At 42.9% G+C, this 14,991-nt stretch overlaps 1 protein-coding gene across 1 annotated transcript in view; it reads right to left on the bottom strand.

The window, feature by feature from the left end:
- Window positions 1-4,617: 4,617 nt before the first annotated feature.
- TTC7A (tetratricopeptide repeat domain 7A) overlaps window positions 4,618-14,991 on the bottom strand; it is a 388,284-nt gene continuing 377,910 nt past the window's right edge. Inside the window, exon 25 of the mRNA XM_075595818.1 lies at window positions 4,618-11,053. Within this exon, the coding sequence (XP_075451933.1) occupies window positions 10,832-11,053 (222 nt within the window). The 3' untranslated portion in view covers window positions 4,618-10,831. The remainder of the gene's footprint in view (window positions 11,054-14,991) is intronic.

Below are 14,991 nucleotides of genomic sequence, written 5' to 3'. Positions count from 1 at the left end.
AGGCACCAGGAATTGGACGTCCTCCCTCAGAATGCTGATATCTGGATGCAGAGTATACAGCTCAGCTCGGTTCAACCGAGCTGAGCTGCATACTCTGCATCCAGATATCAGCATTCTGAGGGAGGACGTCCAATTCCTGGTGCCTGTATCCCGTTGTGCCTGCCGAGTGGTAACATGTCCCTAACATGTCTTGCTTTTAACCCTTCTTTTTGATGTACGTGCAATACTCACCTTACCCTTTATAAAATTATTTAAATATACTACACAATGGTTTTTTTGCGCTGTTCTCTTTTTGTCTCTATAAACCCCCAGTAGCGCAAGCACGCTGCCTAGGGGTCACACTCTACTCCTCTCTCACATTCAATACGTATCTAAAACATGTCGCTTTTTCCTCCGCAATATCACAAAGATACGCCCTTTCCTCTGTTGCTCGACTGCTAAAATTCTGACACAGGCCCTCATTCTCTCCCGTCTCGATTACTGTAACCTTCTGCTGTCCGGCCTCCCTGCCTCTCAACTGTCTCCCCTACAATCTATCCTAAATGCTGCTGCCAGAATCATTCTACTCTTTCCTAAATCTGTCTCGGCGCCTCCCCTGCTAAAATCCCTCTCCTGACTCCCATTCAAATCCTGTATCACACATTCAATTCTCCTCCTCACTTTTAAAGCTTTACACACTTCTGCGCCTCCTTACATATCAGCCCTAATTTCTTGCTATACACCATCCAGACTCTTGCGTTCCGCTCAAGGATGTCTTCTCTCTACCCCCTTTGTATCTAAAGCCCTCTCCCGCCTTAAACCTTTCTCACTTACTGCCCCACACCTCTGGAATGCCCTTCCCCTCAATACCCGACTAGCACCCTCTCCATCCACCTTTAAGACCCACCTTAAGACACACTTGCTTAAAGAAGCATATAAATAGCTCCGTGGCTGATACTTTACACCTGATACATAAAACTTGGCCCCTGCAGACGCACTTACCAGTATGCTCTCCTACTGTATCTGTATGTTCCTCCTACCAATTAGATTGTAAGCTCCTCAGAGCAGGGACTCCTTTTCCTAAATGTTACTTTTGTCTGAAGCACTTATTCCCATGACCTGTTATTTGTATTATTTGCTATTTATATGATTGTCACGTGTATTACTAATGTGAAACGCTATGTACATTAATGGCTCAATATAAATAAAGACATACATACGTATCCTCCTTTTTTGCTATTGTTTGAAACAGAGCTTTGACAAACTGGCAATGAATGTTACGTCTAAAACTAGTTTTACAAATATATTTGTAAAGGATAGCTACAATTTTAGGTGTTACATATATTAAATACTGGCACATACCCAGCCATACTGTAGTAGAGATGGTTTTCTTTTGCCAAGGATCTGCTTTACCCAGTTCAAGTATAGACTCTAATTTCCAATCCCGGTCTACTGGACATTACAAACAGCTAGATATAACTTATTGTGCTCCACTAAAACAATATGTGACAAATATATTGCATTTGTTCAAGTACATGTTTTTGCTCTATTAAATAATTGTGCCTTTTTCCCTAAGCAAGTCTGAGTTGTCATTGAATGCCTTTCTGTACATTGGCATACAGCAGATATTATAGAACATCAGTAAACAGGTAAATCATTACATTCTAATAGTGTAATGTTAAGTATCACACATCAAAACAGAGGGTTAAGAGACACAGATTCTAATTAGGCCTAATTGTGAGATGGTTCAATTTAGCTGGCAATTGTCCAAGGGTCTTGATCCCTAAGGATATTGTAACTATAATGCACATTTGCCGTGACTTGTGCATAAATCTCAATCTGCAGTACGCGGACATAGAAACCGAAACAAGCTACCAACGAGTATTATATCATATAACTGGAGTCTAAAAGTTAAATACTATGCATGTTTCTTTAGCAACAGAGAAAGCAGTAAGTGGCTGTAGTGCAATTCCAATAATGCATTTGGAGAAAGAAAAAAAAGGTATATTGCTATTTTTCTCCATTCCATCAAGTAAAATCAAAACTGACCATTTTTCTTCTTTTTGTTCGATTTGTTGTCTAAATTGCTATGAGAATAATCATAAAAAAACACCTTCTTATGACCATGAGCAGGATATCTTTCAACATAATAACATGAGTTGAAGCCACAAGGCAAATGTGAGATGTGGCTTATTGCACAAAGACTCAACAGGTTATCTTCAAGATGCCACATCCAGCAGCACAGTAAATGAGAAAGATCTGTCACTCCTAATATGCTGCTCTTTTTTCTCATTCTCCCACCGGGGCATTTTGGTATCAATTCTAATATAATGTAATATAATTCTGACAGACACCTGCATTTTATTTCCTTACTCTAGAATTATTTGGGGATGTACTGGGATGGTATTTTGGGACAATAAAGGCCCATTGAAAAATATATACATGCAACACTAATAATAGCAGGTGTGCTATTACCAAGACAGCCACCCTGTTCTACATTTGTTTATTTAAACAAAGTGATGGGATTATACAAATGATTACCAGGAAAGATACACAGAGATGGACACCTTGTTTTTAGGCATGTCCTTCTTTAGATTCAGTATAGGATAGTTTTGCTGCCCTCCTTTTCTGAATTTTCAATCAATGTGTATGTATGTATGTATAGATATAGATATATATATATATATATATATATATATATATATATATATACACACACCACACACACACACACACATTTTGCTTGGAAATTCAGAAAAGGAGGGCAGCAAAACTAACCTATAGTTATCCAGTCTAAGTCTCCACTGTGTTCCTGATCAATATCAATTAATTACAGTAGTTAAAATATCCTCGATGTATTGTAAGTGCATTACTTAGCACTGACTATTATTATTTATATAGACACGCTACTTTATAACCCCCCCCACACACACACACACACAGGTTATATCTCTGTTCCTACTTGGTTGTGTGGATAGTGTATGTTTATTACCTGTTTGCTTTGATCTGTGTATGCTGCTCTGTTATATTGGAGGTGGACCTAGATATTTCAGCTATTGTTTTTTTATTAGAGCATTTCTTGTCTCATAGGATACTTGACAGGCCGATCTGGGTGGTTGCAGGCTAATTATTTGCCACCACACCTAAGGGTTAGCTTATACATGCAATAATCTTTTGTGCTACATGTGGTAACATCATTGCTTTCTCATTAGATACTATACATTGTTATAGAGGTTACTCTTTACTTAATCATTGAGTTTTCAGCCTATTTATTCTGTCTCAGTGACACTGTGGCATGGTTTTAATTATATGTTGTATGTGATGCATTTAATAAACTGAATATTTTTGGATGCTAGAGTGCTTGCATTGGGTCTTCTTGTACACACACACACACACACACACACACACACACACACACACACACACACACACACACACACACACACACACACTGGCCTGTCCTTAGTAAACCGAAGTCTAGTGGGTTATCATCTTATACTATATTAGTGAAAGCACTGTATGTTTGCCTGCCTGCCTGCCTGCCTGCCTGCCTGCCTGCCTGCCTGGATGTCCGGTGTCCCTAGGGGAAATCTGATTGGTCCCTTGGCCCGCCCCCGCACACCTCTCATTGGCCTGAGGCGGAGTGACGGGCCAAAGGACACACAGGGACACAAACACACACACACACACACAGGGACACACACAGGGACACACACACACACACACACAGGGACACACACACACAGGAACACATACACACACACACACACAGGGACACACACACACACACACAGTAGGGGGGGGGGGTGTACATTAGCAGCATGTATAACCCGGGGGGTGGGGCTCACATACCCGCCGGTCCCGGAGCCTCCGCATCTTCCTCCCCGAACATCAGCCTCCACACCCGCGCGCACATCCTCCTCTCCCCGTGTTTCCCTGTTTCCCGCGCTTTCAGCCCCCCCCGGCGCCGCTACAGTCAGCGGGGGAGCGAGTGCCCGGGACACAGCGGGGGAGCGGCCACAACAAGCTGCCTCCCGCCTCAGATCCACGTGGGACCTTCCGGACGGGTGAGTGAGCGGCCTTCACCCCCCCTCACCCCCCTTCACCCCCCCTCCCCCCCGGCGCCGCTACAGTCAGCGGAGGAGCGAGCGCCCGGGACACAGCGGGGGAGCGGCCACAACAAGCTGCCTCCCGCCTCAGATCCACGTGGGAGCTTCCGGACGGGTGAGTGAGCGCCCTTCACCTCCCCTCACCTCCCCTCACCCCCTTCACCTCCCCTCACCCACCCCTCACCTCCCTCCACCTCCCCTCCACCCCCCTCCACCTCCCCTTCACCCCCCTCCACCCCCCCTTCACCTCTCCTCCACCCCACCCCCCTTCACCTCCCCTCCACCCCCCCCTTCACCTCCCCTCCACCCCCCCCCTTCACCTCCCCTCCACCCCCCCCTTCACCTCCCCCCCACCCCCTTCACCTCCCCTCCACCCCCCTTCACCTCCCCTCCACCCCCCCCTTCACCTCCCCTCCACCCTCCCCCTTCACCTCCCCTCCACCCTCCCCCTTCACCTCCCCTCCACCCCCTTCACCTCCCCTCCACCCCCCTTCACCTCTCCTCCACCCCCCCCCTTCCCACACAGGGACACAAACACACACACAGGGACACACACACGTAGACACACACACACGTAGACACACACACACACACACACGTAGACACACACACACGTATACACACACACACGTATACACACACACGTATACACACACACACACACACACGTATACACACACACACACACACACGTATACACACACACATGTATACACAAACACACACACGTATACACAAACACACACACGTAGACACACACACACACACAGACACACACACACACACGTAGACACACACACACACGTAGACACACACACACACACGTACACACACACACGTAGACACACACATACGTAGACACACACACACGTACACACACGTACACACACACATGTACACGTGCACACACACACACATGTACACGTAGACACGTACACACACACACACATGTACACGTATACTCACACACATGTACACGTACACACACACATGGAGACATACACTCACACACGTATACACACACAGGTATACATACACATAATGTATACACACACACATGTATACACACACACACGTATACACACACACGTATACACACACACGTATACACACACACGTATACACACACACGTGTATACACACACACGTGTACACACACACACATGTATACACACACACATGTATACACACACATGTATACATACACATGTATACACACACGTGTATACACACACATGTGTATACACACACACACGTGTATACACACACATGTGTATACACACACGTGTATACACACGTCTATACACACACAAACATGTTGTATACACACAATATATACATACACACAATGTATACATACACACACATTTATACCTACACACACATGTATACACACACATGTATACACACACATGTGTATACACACACATGTATACACACACATGTGTATACACACATGTGTATACACACGTGTATACACACACAAACATGTTGTATACACACAATATATACATACACACAATGTATACATACACACATGTATACATACACACACATGTATACACACACACATGTACACATACACACACACATGTATACACACACACACACGCACATACAATGTATACACACAAACATGTACACACACACACACTATCCCCAGCACCAGCACATCAGCACACCGGTATCCCATGCCCCCCCAGCACACTGGCATTCTCGGCTCCCCGTCATTCTCAGCCCCCATCAGCACCCACACATCGCCACCTTTGCACCTCCCCCATCGGCACACCCACATCCGCACCCCCACATCAGCACCAAACCCTCCCAAATCAGCACACCGATACAATCACCATCAGTACAGCCACAGCAGCACTACCACCGCACATGGGCCGTGTGGACCACTCCCCACCCAAATGCCACACCCACACCACAAACATCCCGGGCAACGCCGGGGCTCTCAGCTAGTGTGTATATAAAACCTCATTCAGCAATCAAGGAGCTTAATATTAAAGTTAAGTTGAGTCTGGAAGCCCTTAAACATGTGCAAACATCTTTATATCTGGGACCCGAAACCTTTACAATTGCTGTTGTCTGTACAAATATCAAGTGAGGAAAAAAACAGAGATAATTTCATCCACACTTATAAATTCTAGTCATGCCCTAATCATCCAGAACAATTGTGTTATTATTCAAAACAACCATATTGATTAGCTTCAAAAGGCCTAGAACACATTTCTTTTATTACAACGAGAGGCCTTTTGTCCTGGAAGGTTGATCTAATTACTCATTTGCTTGCGCTTGCGACCAAACAAAGTTTATATGTGATTTTTTTTAAATCCGTATGTGTTGGCCAAATATCTGTTCTTTGGTTAATAACCATTTTGTTCCTGGAGAATGACTCTCCTTTTTGGTGTGTGTTTGCTGGTAAAAACACTATTATCTACTTAAGCTCTTAAAATGTTCAATCAATGACCACATTTTTTTTCTATGTTGTAAATGATTTTTGCATTTACTGTATCGGAGGTTAAAATGATCTTGTTTTGAATGATGATCTTTCTTTTGACACATCTGGTGCTGCTTTTTTCCCAGTGGGTTCCTTCCAATTTTTCATACTGTATATAGTATATTCCCCCAAATACTTCAAATTTGAAATTACAACAAGGCTTTTCAGACTAAATTTGAGCTAACTTTAAGTATACCTACTGTATACCCACTGTCGCTGAGCGTGCTCATGCTTGGAGAGCGCTCCAAGCATGAGTGCCGGGTGTCCTGCATTTACGCGCGTGGGAGGGCGGGGGGTTATTGCGGGTAGTTGAGCGCGCGGGAAAGTTAGATTTTTTGTTTACCTAAGTGCTGAGCGCGGGTAAGTGTGTGCGCACACGCAGCGCGAACGTTGACTTACATATATCTATATATGTAAGTAACCGCTGCAAGCGCCGCCCGCTCAGCGCGCTTAGTGCTAGCGGGGACGCAGCCTTCGGTGAACAATACACCATTTTCCATAGAACTAATTGTGCACCTGTACACTTTATCTTAATAGGGTCCAAAGCAACCGAATGCGTCGGCCCTTAGAAGTTAAAGCTCCAGCAAAAAACTTTGCGGGTCATTTATTTGTTAAATAATTAAACTCGATATCTACAGTACTTACGAAGTTTTGAAGCTCAATTATATATTGGAGATATTTAAAAATGGAAACCATTATGAGTTTTGTCAAAATTGCTTTGTTGCCCAAACACTGCAGTATTCATTTTCAGATATGTATAATGTCATACCCACTCACCATCAAAAACTGTATGTAGTGTACATATACTGTGAAAAGGTGTTGGTGTTGTTATCAGCCATGCTTTTAGGCCATAAACATTTCATTTTATCAGAACATACAGTGCATTTAATGATACTGTCCCACTAAATATATCAATATGTTGTGATTACAAAAAAGTTTAAGGCATCGTTTTAGTGAATAACCTGAGTATTGCTTAATAACTATGTCCATTAATCCCGTCTTTACCGTTTGAATGGTTGATTAGTCATCAAAGATGCTACATATGTCAGCATAGTTACATTACCATACATGGATAGGCGTTGCAGACCTGTTTCTCTAGCAAACTGGTTATTTGATACTGTCGTATTTGGGATTGAGTTGAAATGCTGCAGAAAGTGCCAGCATGATTTTTTTCCCCAGAAAATGTTAAAAATAAATTAAGTAAAGTGATAGATTTTAAAAACTAGATTGCTGAAAATCTGTATTTCAGCCACTTTTATTTGGCTCACCTTTAAAGAAAACCCACCTGTGTAAGCATAACAAAAATTTACGAGGTGGTATAATTTGTTCCAACAAAGAAGCTACGTTTGTCCATTTCTACACATTTCATAGAGAGAGAGAATGAGAAAGTAAGAGAAGAGGGAAACCTTTACCCCCACCAATGAAACGGATTTCTGCATGGTTCATTCACAAAAACAAAGGTTCTATCTATCCCGCCACAAGAGGAATGTTTTATTTTAGCAAGACTGGACAACATTCCCATATGGGGACAGATGCAAGATTACATAGTTACATAGTAGATGAGGTTGAAAAAAGACATATGTCCATCAAGTTCAACCTATGCTAAATTTAGACCAGAGATACTTATACTATATTTGTATTTACAGTATTTTGATCCAGAGGAAGGCAAAGAAAAAACTCCTGTGAAACATCATCCAATGCGGTCCCATAAGGGGGAAATGAAATTCCTCCCTGACTCCAAATAATGGCAATCAAATTCCTCCCTGGATCAACATCCTTCCCATGTTTACTTATTTGATATATCCCTGTATACCTTTAATTTCTAAAAAGATGTCCAACCTTTTTTTTTGACGATATCTATTGTGTCTGCCATCACAGTCTCCATAGGTAATGAATTCCACATTTTAACTGCCCTTACTGTAAAGAACCCTTGCCTTTGTTGCTGGGGAAATCTCCTTTCCTCCAACCTTAAGAGAGGACGCTGTGTTGTTTGTGCTGCCCTTGGGATGAATTGTTCTTTTGAAAGCTCCTTGTATTGTCCCCGAATATATTTCTATATAGTTATCATATCCCCTCTTAGACACCTCTTTTCTAATGTAAATAAATCTAAATGTAGCCTCCCCTCATAAATCAGATTATCCACCCCTTTATTAATTTGGTGGCTCATCTCTGCACTTTTTCTACTTCAATAATGTCTTTTTAATAGAGTGGTACCCAAAACTGTACTCCATATTCAAGGTGTTGTTTTACTGGTGCTTTATAAACGGGAATAATTATGTTTACTTCCCTTCCATCCATTGCCCATTTAATGCAAGATAAAATGTAATTTGCCTTTATAGCTACTGCATGAGATTGGGCACTATTGCTAAACCTAATTTGTTCCCATTTAATTTGAAAATCGCCTGTTTATTCTTGTTTCCCAAATGCATAACGTTACACTTATTCGTATTAACCCTTATCTGCCATTTGCAAGTTTCCAGTATATTCAAGTCCTTCTGGAGAGAAATGATATCCTGCTCTGATTTTACTACCTTACATAATTTAGTGTCATCCGCAAAGATGGAGACTTTGCTCTCTATGCTAACCTCAAGGTAATAAACAAGTTGAAAAGCAGGGGTCCCAGTACCGATCCCTGAGGTACTGTACTCCACTCACAACTTTAGCCCAACCTTAAAATGTTCCATTTATGACAACTCTCTGTTCTCTGTCCTTCAACCAGTTTTCAATCCAGGTGCAAATAATTTTACTGAGTCCAATTTGCTTTATTTTGTACACTAACATCCTGTGTGGAACCGTATCAAAAGCCTTTGCAAAATCTAAGTAGACCACATCAACTGCATTACCCTGGTCTAAATTCCTACTTACCTCCTCAAAGAAACTAATAAGGTTAGTTCGGCATGATCTATCCTTCATAAATCCATGCTGACTATTACTAATCATTTTGTTTTCCATTAGGTATTCCTGAATAATATCCCGTATTAAATCTTCAAGTAGCTGAATTAATAAAAACACAAATAAAAATATTCGAGTAGTTGAACATCTAACATCAGGTTGCTGATTCGTGAGGTAAAAACTGAACTTTAAAAAATACAATCAGCGTCTATTTACTAAATGTAATAATTGTATATACAACTATTTTGATATGGTTTCTTGGGAAATACCAATGCACAAGCGGACACAGTTATAGGCCACTTAGCCATTATTCTATATGTACCTATTTTTTTTTGTCCTGTCAGGAGCTCTAGGACATTTGCTCGCGGCTGTTTCGCTGCGACCAAATGACTGCCGGCGGATTGTCACCATCCGCTTCACCGCTAAGGAAAGAGCCTAAACCCCCTACCCTAAACCCTTACCTTGAGACCCCCTATCCTAATCCCTTATCCTAACCTCTAAAACCCCTTAAATGAAGCCCCTACGCTAACAGCTAAAACAAATTAAATTAACCCCCTACTCCCAGGGTTCTCAACTCAGTCCTCAAGACCTCCCAACAGAGCAGGGATATCCCTGTTTCAGCACAGGTGACACAAACAGTGTTTCCTTGCTTTAGCACAGGTGGTGCAATCGAAGACTGAGCCACTGATTGAGCAACCTGTGCTGAAGTAGGGATATCAATAAAACCTGTTCTTGAGGACTGGAGTTGAGAACCTCTGCCCTACCATACCCTAACCCCTAAAACCCCTTCAATTAACCTCCTACCCATACCAGTAAAACTTACCTTAGTAGCGTCTGGCGGCTGGGTTTCCAGCGGCGGATTGGCGGCAGCGGAGGGTCCGTCTGCAGCCGAACAATAGCCGTCATTTGGTCGCGGCGAAACGCCCACGACCAAATGTCCCATTATGCCTGCCAGCGACATCAATACCATTACAATAACAAAGTAGTTTGTAATGAAAAGTCTAATTTGCAAGATTAGACCCAAGAGCATAACAACAAAGGTTATATATACCGTAATGCATGCTGCTCTTGTAGGGAGCTCACACCTAATTGGCAAAGCAGCAATTTCAAAGTTGGAGTTATCAGGGTTCAGTTATAAATCAGTTCTCAAAAAATCCACAAACGTCCTTTGTATTAGTCCTTGACGAAAAATATTCACAATATTATTTAAAAATAGAAATCTACAGGAGTATTCCCCAGTGAAGTATGCGATCAGAAAATATTAAAAATACAAAGTACAAAAGGCAATCGGTATTAAAGCAATTCATTGGGCTGAGTAAGAGGAATTTACTCTTTCCCAGAGAGATCTTTAAATTTGCCGTGGTATAATGGTGAATGGAAGAACTGGGCTGCTAGATTCTAAGTCTAAAGCGGTTATGAAGCACTCTACTGCAGCTTCGTGTTTTCCTTGTGCTTGTAAAACTTCTCCTAGTCCGTTCCAAGCTTCATGAGATGTGCTCTGGATCTTTACCGCATCTCGCAGAAACTTCTCTGCTAAACTTCTCCGCCCAAGTCTCTTCAGGATAAGGCCCTGCAATAAAAATGGTGAATGTATTATTTTAACTGACAGGAACAATTGTCGAGTAGGATGAGTCAATCTCAGTTTTTAATAGTACTGTTTGGGTACTGCTCATGATTTGGGGATCCCCAACCAATCAAACATACAATAAGTGCTTTGTCTTGTTCGGCAAAGAAGGGTGGGTAGCCGTGTTGGTCCTTTCTTCCCTGTAGTAGCAAAGGAGGGAGAGGGAGTAGGTGGTATGATACCGTTTATTGGACCAACAAGTAGTTGATATGTTACAAACTTTTGAGCCACTCAGGATCCTGAAAGGTTCGGAAGCTTGTAACATATCAACTACTTGTTGTTCCAATAAAAGGTATCATACCACCTATTCCCTCTCCCTCCTTTGCTACTACATTGTCTTATTCGTTAATTAGTTGGTCATCTTTAAAATCTGGTGTGAATGATGTTATCTTAAACAAAAAGCAATATATTACATAATCCATTACATTTACAGTACTTTGGATGCACAGTATATAATGAAGTAGCTGTATACAGTCTACAAACCCTTATTGCAATAAAAGAAATAGGAGCCATGTTTATAAATAGCCATCATCTACTCAACCTAATTAGGTGTAATAATATTACTATTTATTACTATTTGTCTATTACTATTACTATTTGTCCGTGTATAGTGCTGACCAATGTACAGTACACACATTTTTACAGACACAATGAGTCCATTCTCCAAGGAGCATATGATCTAATGTTGCCATCTAAAGCAGGGGTGTTCAACATCCAGTCTTTAAGACCCGCCCAACAGGTCAAGTTTTAAGGATATCCCTGCTTCAGTACAGGTAGCTTAATCAGTGGCTCAGTCTTCGACTGAGTCACTAATAGAGCCACCTGTGCTGAAACAGGTATATCTTGAAAATCTGACCTGTTGGTGGCCCTTGAGGACTGGAGTTGAGCACCACTGGTCTGAATATTAAGGAGATAAAGTGACTTGTCAAAGAAAGCCGACACTTGGATTTGAACCATTTACATCCGCTTTCAAGGCAGTGACATTACCACAAAGCTTCTCCTTCAGCCCAGGAATAGGCAGCAAGGGAACTTTCTACTGCTTTGGATAATGGTTTTAATGGTTTACATTTGGGAAGGTCTGGATTACATGAGTTTGAAGTTTAGTGAACATGGTCATAAGCATGAAAACCTGATGATCTAAAGAGTGATCGGCGCTGCTGGCAGAGACTGGAACAAAGGAATCAATAAGCCGTTACCGCCAAATGATTGTGAAACCCTAGAGGCTGTACTGTATTTATCAAGGAAAAGTGGAGCAATAAAATTGCACCAGATGTATCAAAGAAAAATCCAATTAGTTTCAATGACATTGTTTTCTTTGATATATATGGTGTCCCAGAATTACACTGTTTGCCCTGATACATATTCAGGTACTTTTCAATGTGGCCACCAGATTATTTTTCCATCTCACTTTATTCATATATAACAAAGCAAATGTTAATTTCATCAGGGCAGATTATATCCTTTTTATAAACTCAGTTAACTTTTACATATACCTACAGTAAATAGAGATCATTTCCTCTAGGTTGTTCTCACTGCAACTCAGTTTAGGTGGCCTTAACTTCCTATTAAGTGATCTGTTAAGTGAATGAAGTGATCCACTCACTATTAAGTGATCTGTGTCAACTGTAGGGCTGGAGCCATGGTACAGCAGACCCGTGTGGACGCGTCACTACGCTGAGCGAACAGAGTGCCTTAAGGCAGTGTTCGCATCCAAGTGGCGTGCGGGCGCGCATTGCGCGAGAAATCAGTTCAAACTAATTTCTTGGCGCGACAGCCCGGTCATGTGAGCTGTTCGCCCAATGAGGGTGAAGCAGCTACGTGACACCCCTCGGCACGCCCCCAGGCACACCCCCCACGGCCTGGTAAGCACCCGCTCACTGACCAGCCTCCGCTCGCGCGAAGGCACCATGGCCCGGGCCTTAGAAACAAGATAAACTAGCTTCAAACGTATGATGTTGGTGCAAACTGATGCTAATAAAAACATTTTGTTTCATGTTATGTAGCAAATTGTTTGTACATATCACCCAAAGCCTCCTCAAATCCATCTCTTTATGGCCAACTTTTCAATCAAAACCTTGGTGATCAGATTCTATGTTTGATGGATATTACTAGGAAGATCATTACTGGCTCCTCTAAATTAGGGAATTGGTTTGACATGCTAGTGACTTAGTGAATTCTAAAGTGTAAGGAATCGGGGAACATGTCCCCTGCGACGTGTTCCCTCCTTACCTATTGCTCCACACGCCTCTGCGCCGCTTACAGAGCGTGCGCGCACACAGAGGCTTTCTGCAAACACCACGGAGCTTGGTCCGCCCCCCCCATTCGCGTCACGCGTCACTCACACGAAGCGCACTCACGCGACGATCGTTCACCGCTCCCCAGCTGCTTGGCAAGACTCCTGATACTGCTAACTCTGCTTACCTGTCTCCTGCATCCTCTGTCCAATCAAAGCCCCCACAGGGGCCACGCCTCTGCTCCGCCTCTCGCACGAATTGCTCCTTCCTTGCTACTTAAACCCTGCATGCTCAGTCACTCATTGCTGAGCATAACCTGTTGTAGCCTTGTGTTCTTGTGTTTTGTTTTGCCCTGCCTTGTGCCTTGCTGTTTTCTTGCTTCCAGTTGATCTCACGTGTGCCGACCCGGCTTGACTATTGGACCCTCTCTGGATAACGACCCCAGCTTGCGTCTGACTACCCGCCCTTCTCCAACCCTGATCATGGCTATTGGACACTCTACTACACGCCCGGCTCCAGCCCCTGACCACGGCACAACGGACATCGACTACGCTGCTGGCTCGGCAAGTATCTGGACTATCTAAATCTCTCCAACCCAGACCCGGCTACGTTGACAATCCACTTTCCAGGCGTGCCTTCGCTGCTTTGGGTGCGCAGTGTTACACATTCCCACCTCAGTACCGGGGTTCCAACTTGTTCGTGGTGGGCGCAAGCATTACATAAAGTAGCAATGTCCTTGAGAAAGATCCCAAAGGGACCAAAAACACTTATTAAAATTATTTTCATTATCATTAGTGTGTGCTCGCTTCATTACATAATGAGGTAGCTGTTTGCCAAGCATTTACCACCCCTCAATTTCCCCCGTATCTTATATATATATACAATACAGAAAATGTTTGATCGCAGAGTACAATTGAAATCAGATAGTGTTATGACCTGCAAAGCGGCCATGCCTTGGCAGGGCTGCAGGCTTATAACACTTTGGCCAAAGAGTTTAACTAAAAAAAACCTTACTTCTGAGAAGAGAGGCAGATAAGTATTTAACTATATACAGCTAACCCAGTTATAGCGCAATCCGCTACAACGCAGATCCGTAAATTACGCGGTCTGAGCGTGGCTCCTGATTTTAAAAAATCTCCAATTTTTTGTGTGCAAAATGGCCGCCGTGCGAGGATTTACCCGGCATCTGCAGCTCTCTCCTCTCCCTGCTTCATCAGGCTGCCCATGTGTGCGACGCACATCTCCAAGGCTTTTTTTTAAATAACATTCAATGCTTTATTGCTGACACACACACCTCCCCCTTACACTAATACTTTTAGCATACCATGCAGGAATCAAACCCATAACCCTTCATACACTGGTAGCGATTCTATACCGGCTACACCATAGGGTTGGTGTGATGTCATTTACTCTATTATCAAACGTAACTTCTACTGCACAGTACCGCCTTTCAGTACTGTGCAGAAGTTAAGTTTGATAATAGAGTCAATGACACCACACCAATCCTATGGTGTAGCAGGTATAGAATCACTACCAGTGTATGAAGGGTCATGCAATCGATTCCTGCATGGTATGCTAAAATTATTAGTGTGTGGGGGAGGTGTGTGTGAATGTCTGTTAGCAATAAAGCATTGAATGTTAAAAAAAAAA

Source organism: Ascaphus truei, chromosome 4, assembly GCF_040206685.1.
Source record: "Ascaphus truei isolate aAscTru1 chromosome 4, aAscTru1.hap1, whole genome shotgun sequence".
NCBI classification, from domain to species: Eukaryota; Metazoa; Chordata; class Amphibia; order Anura; family Ascaphidae; genus Ascaphus; species Ascaphus truei.
This window is presented reverse-complemented; position numbering and strand designations above follow the sequence as displayed.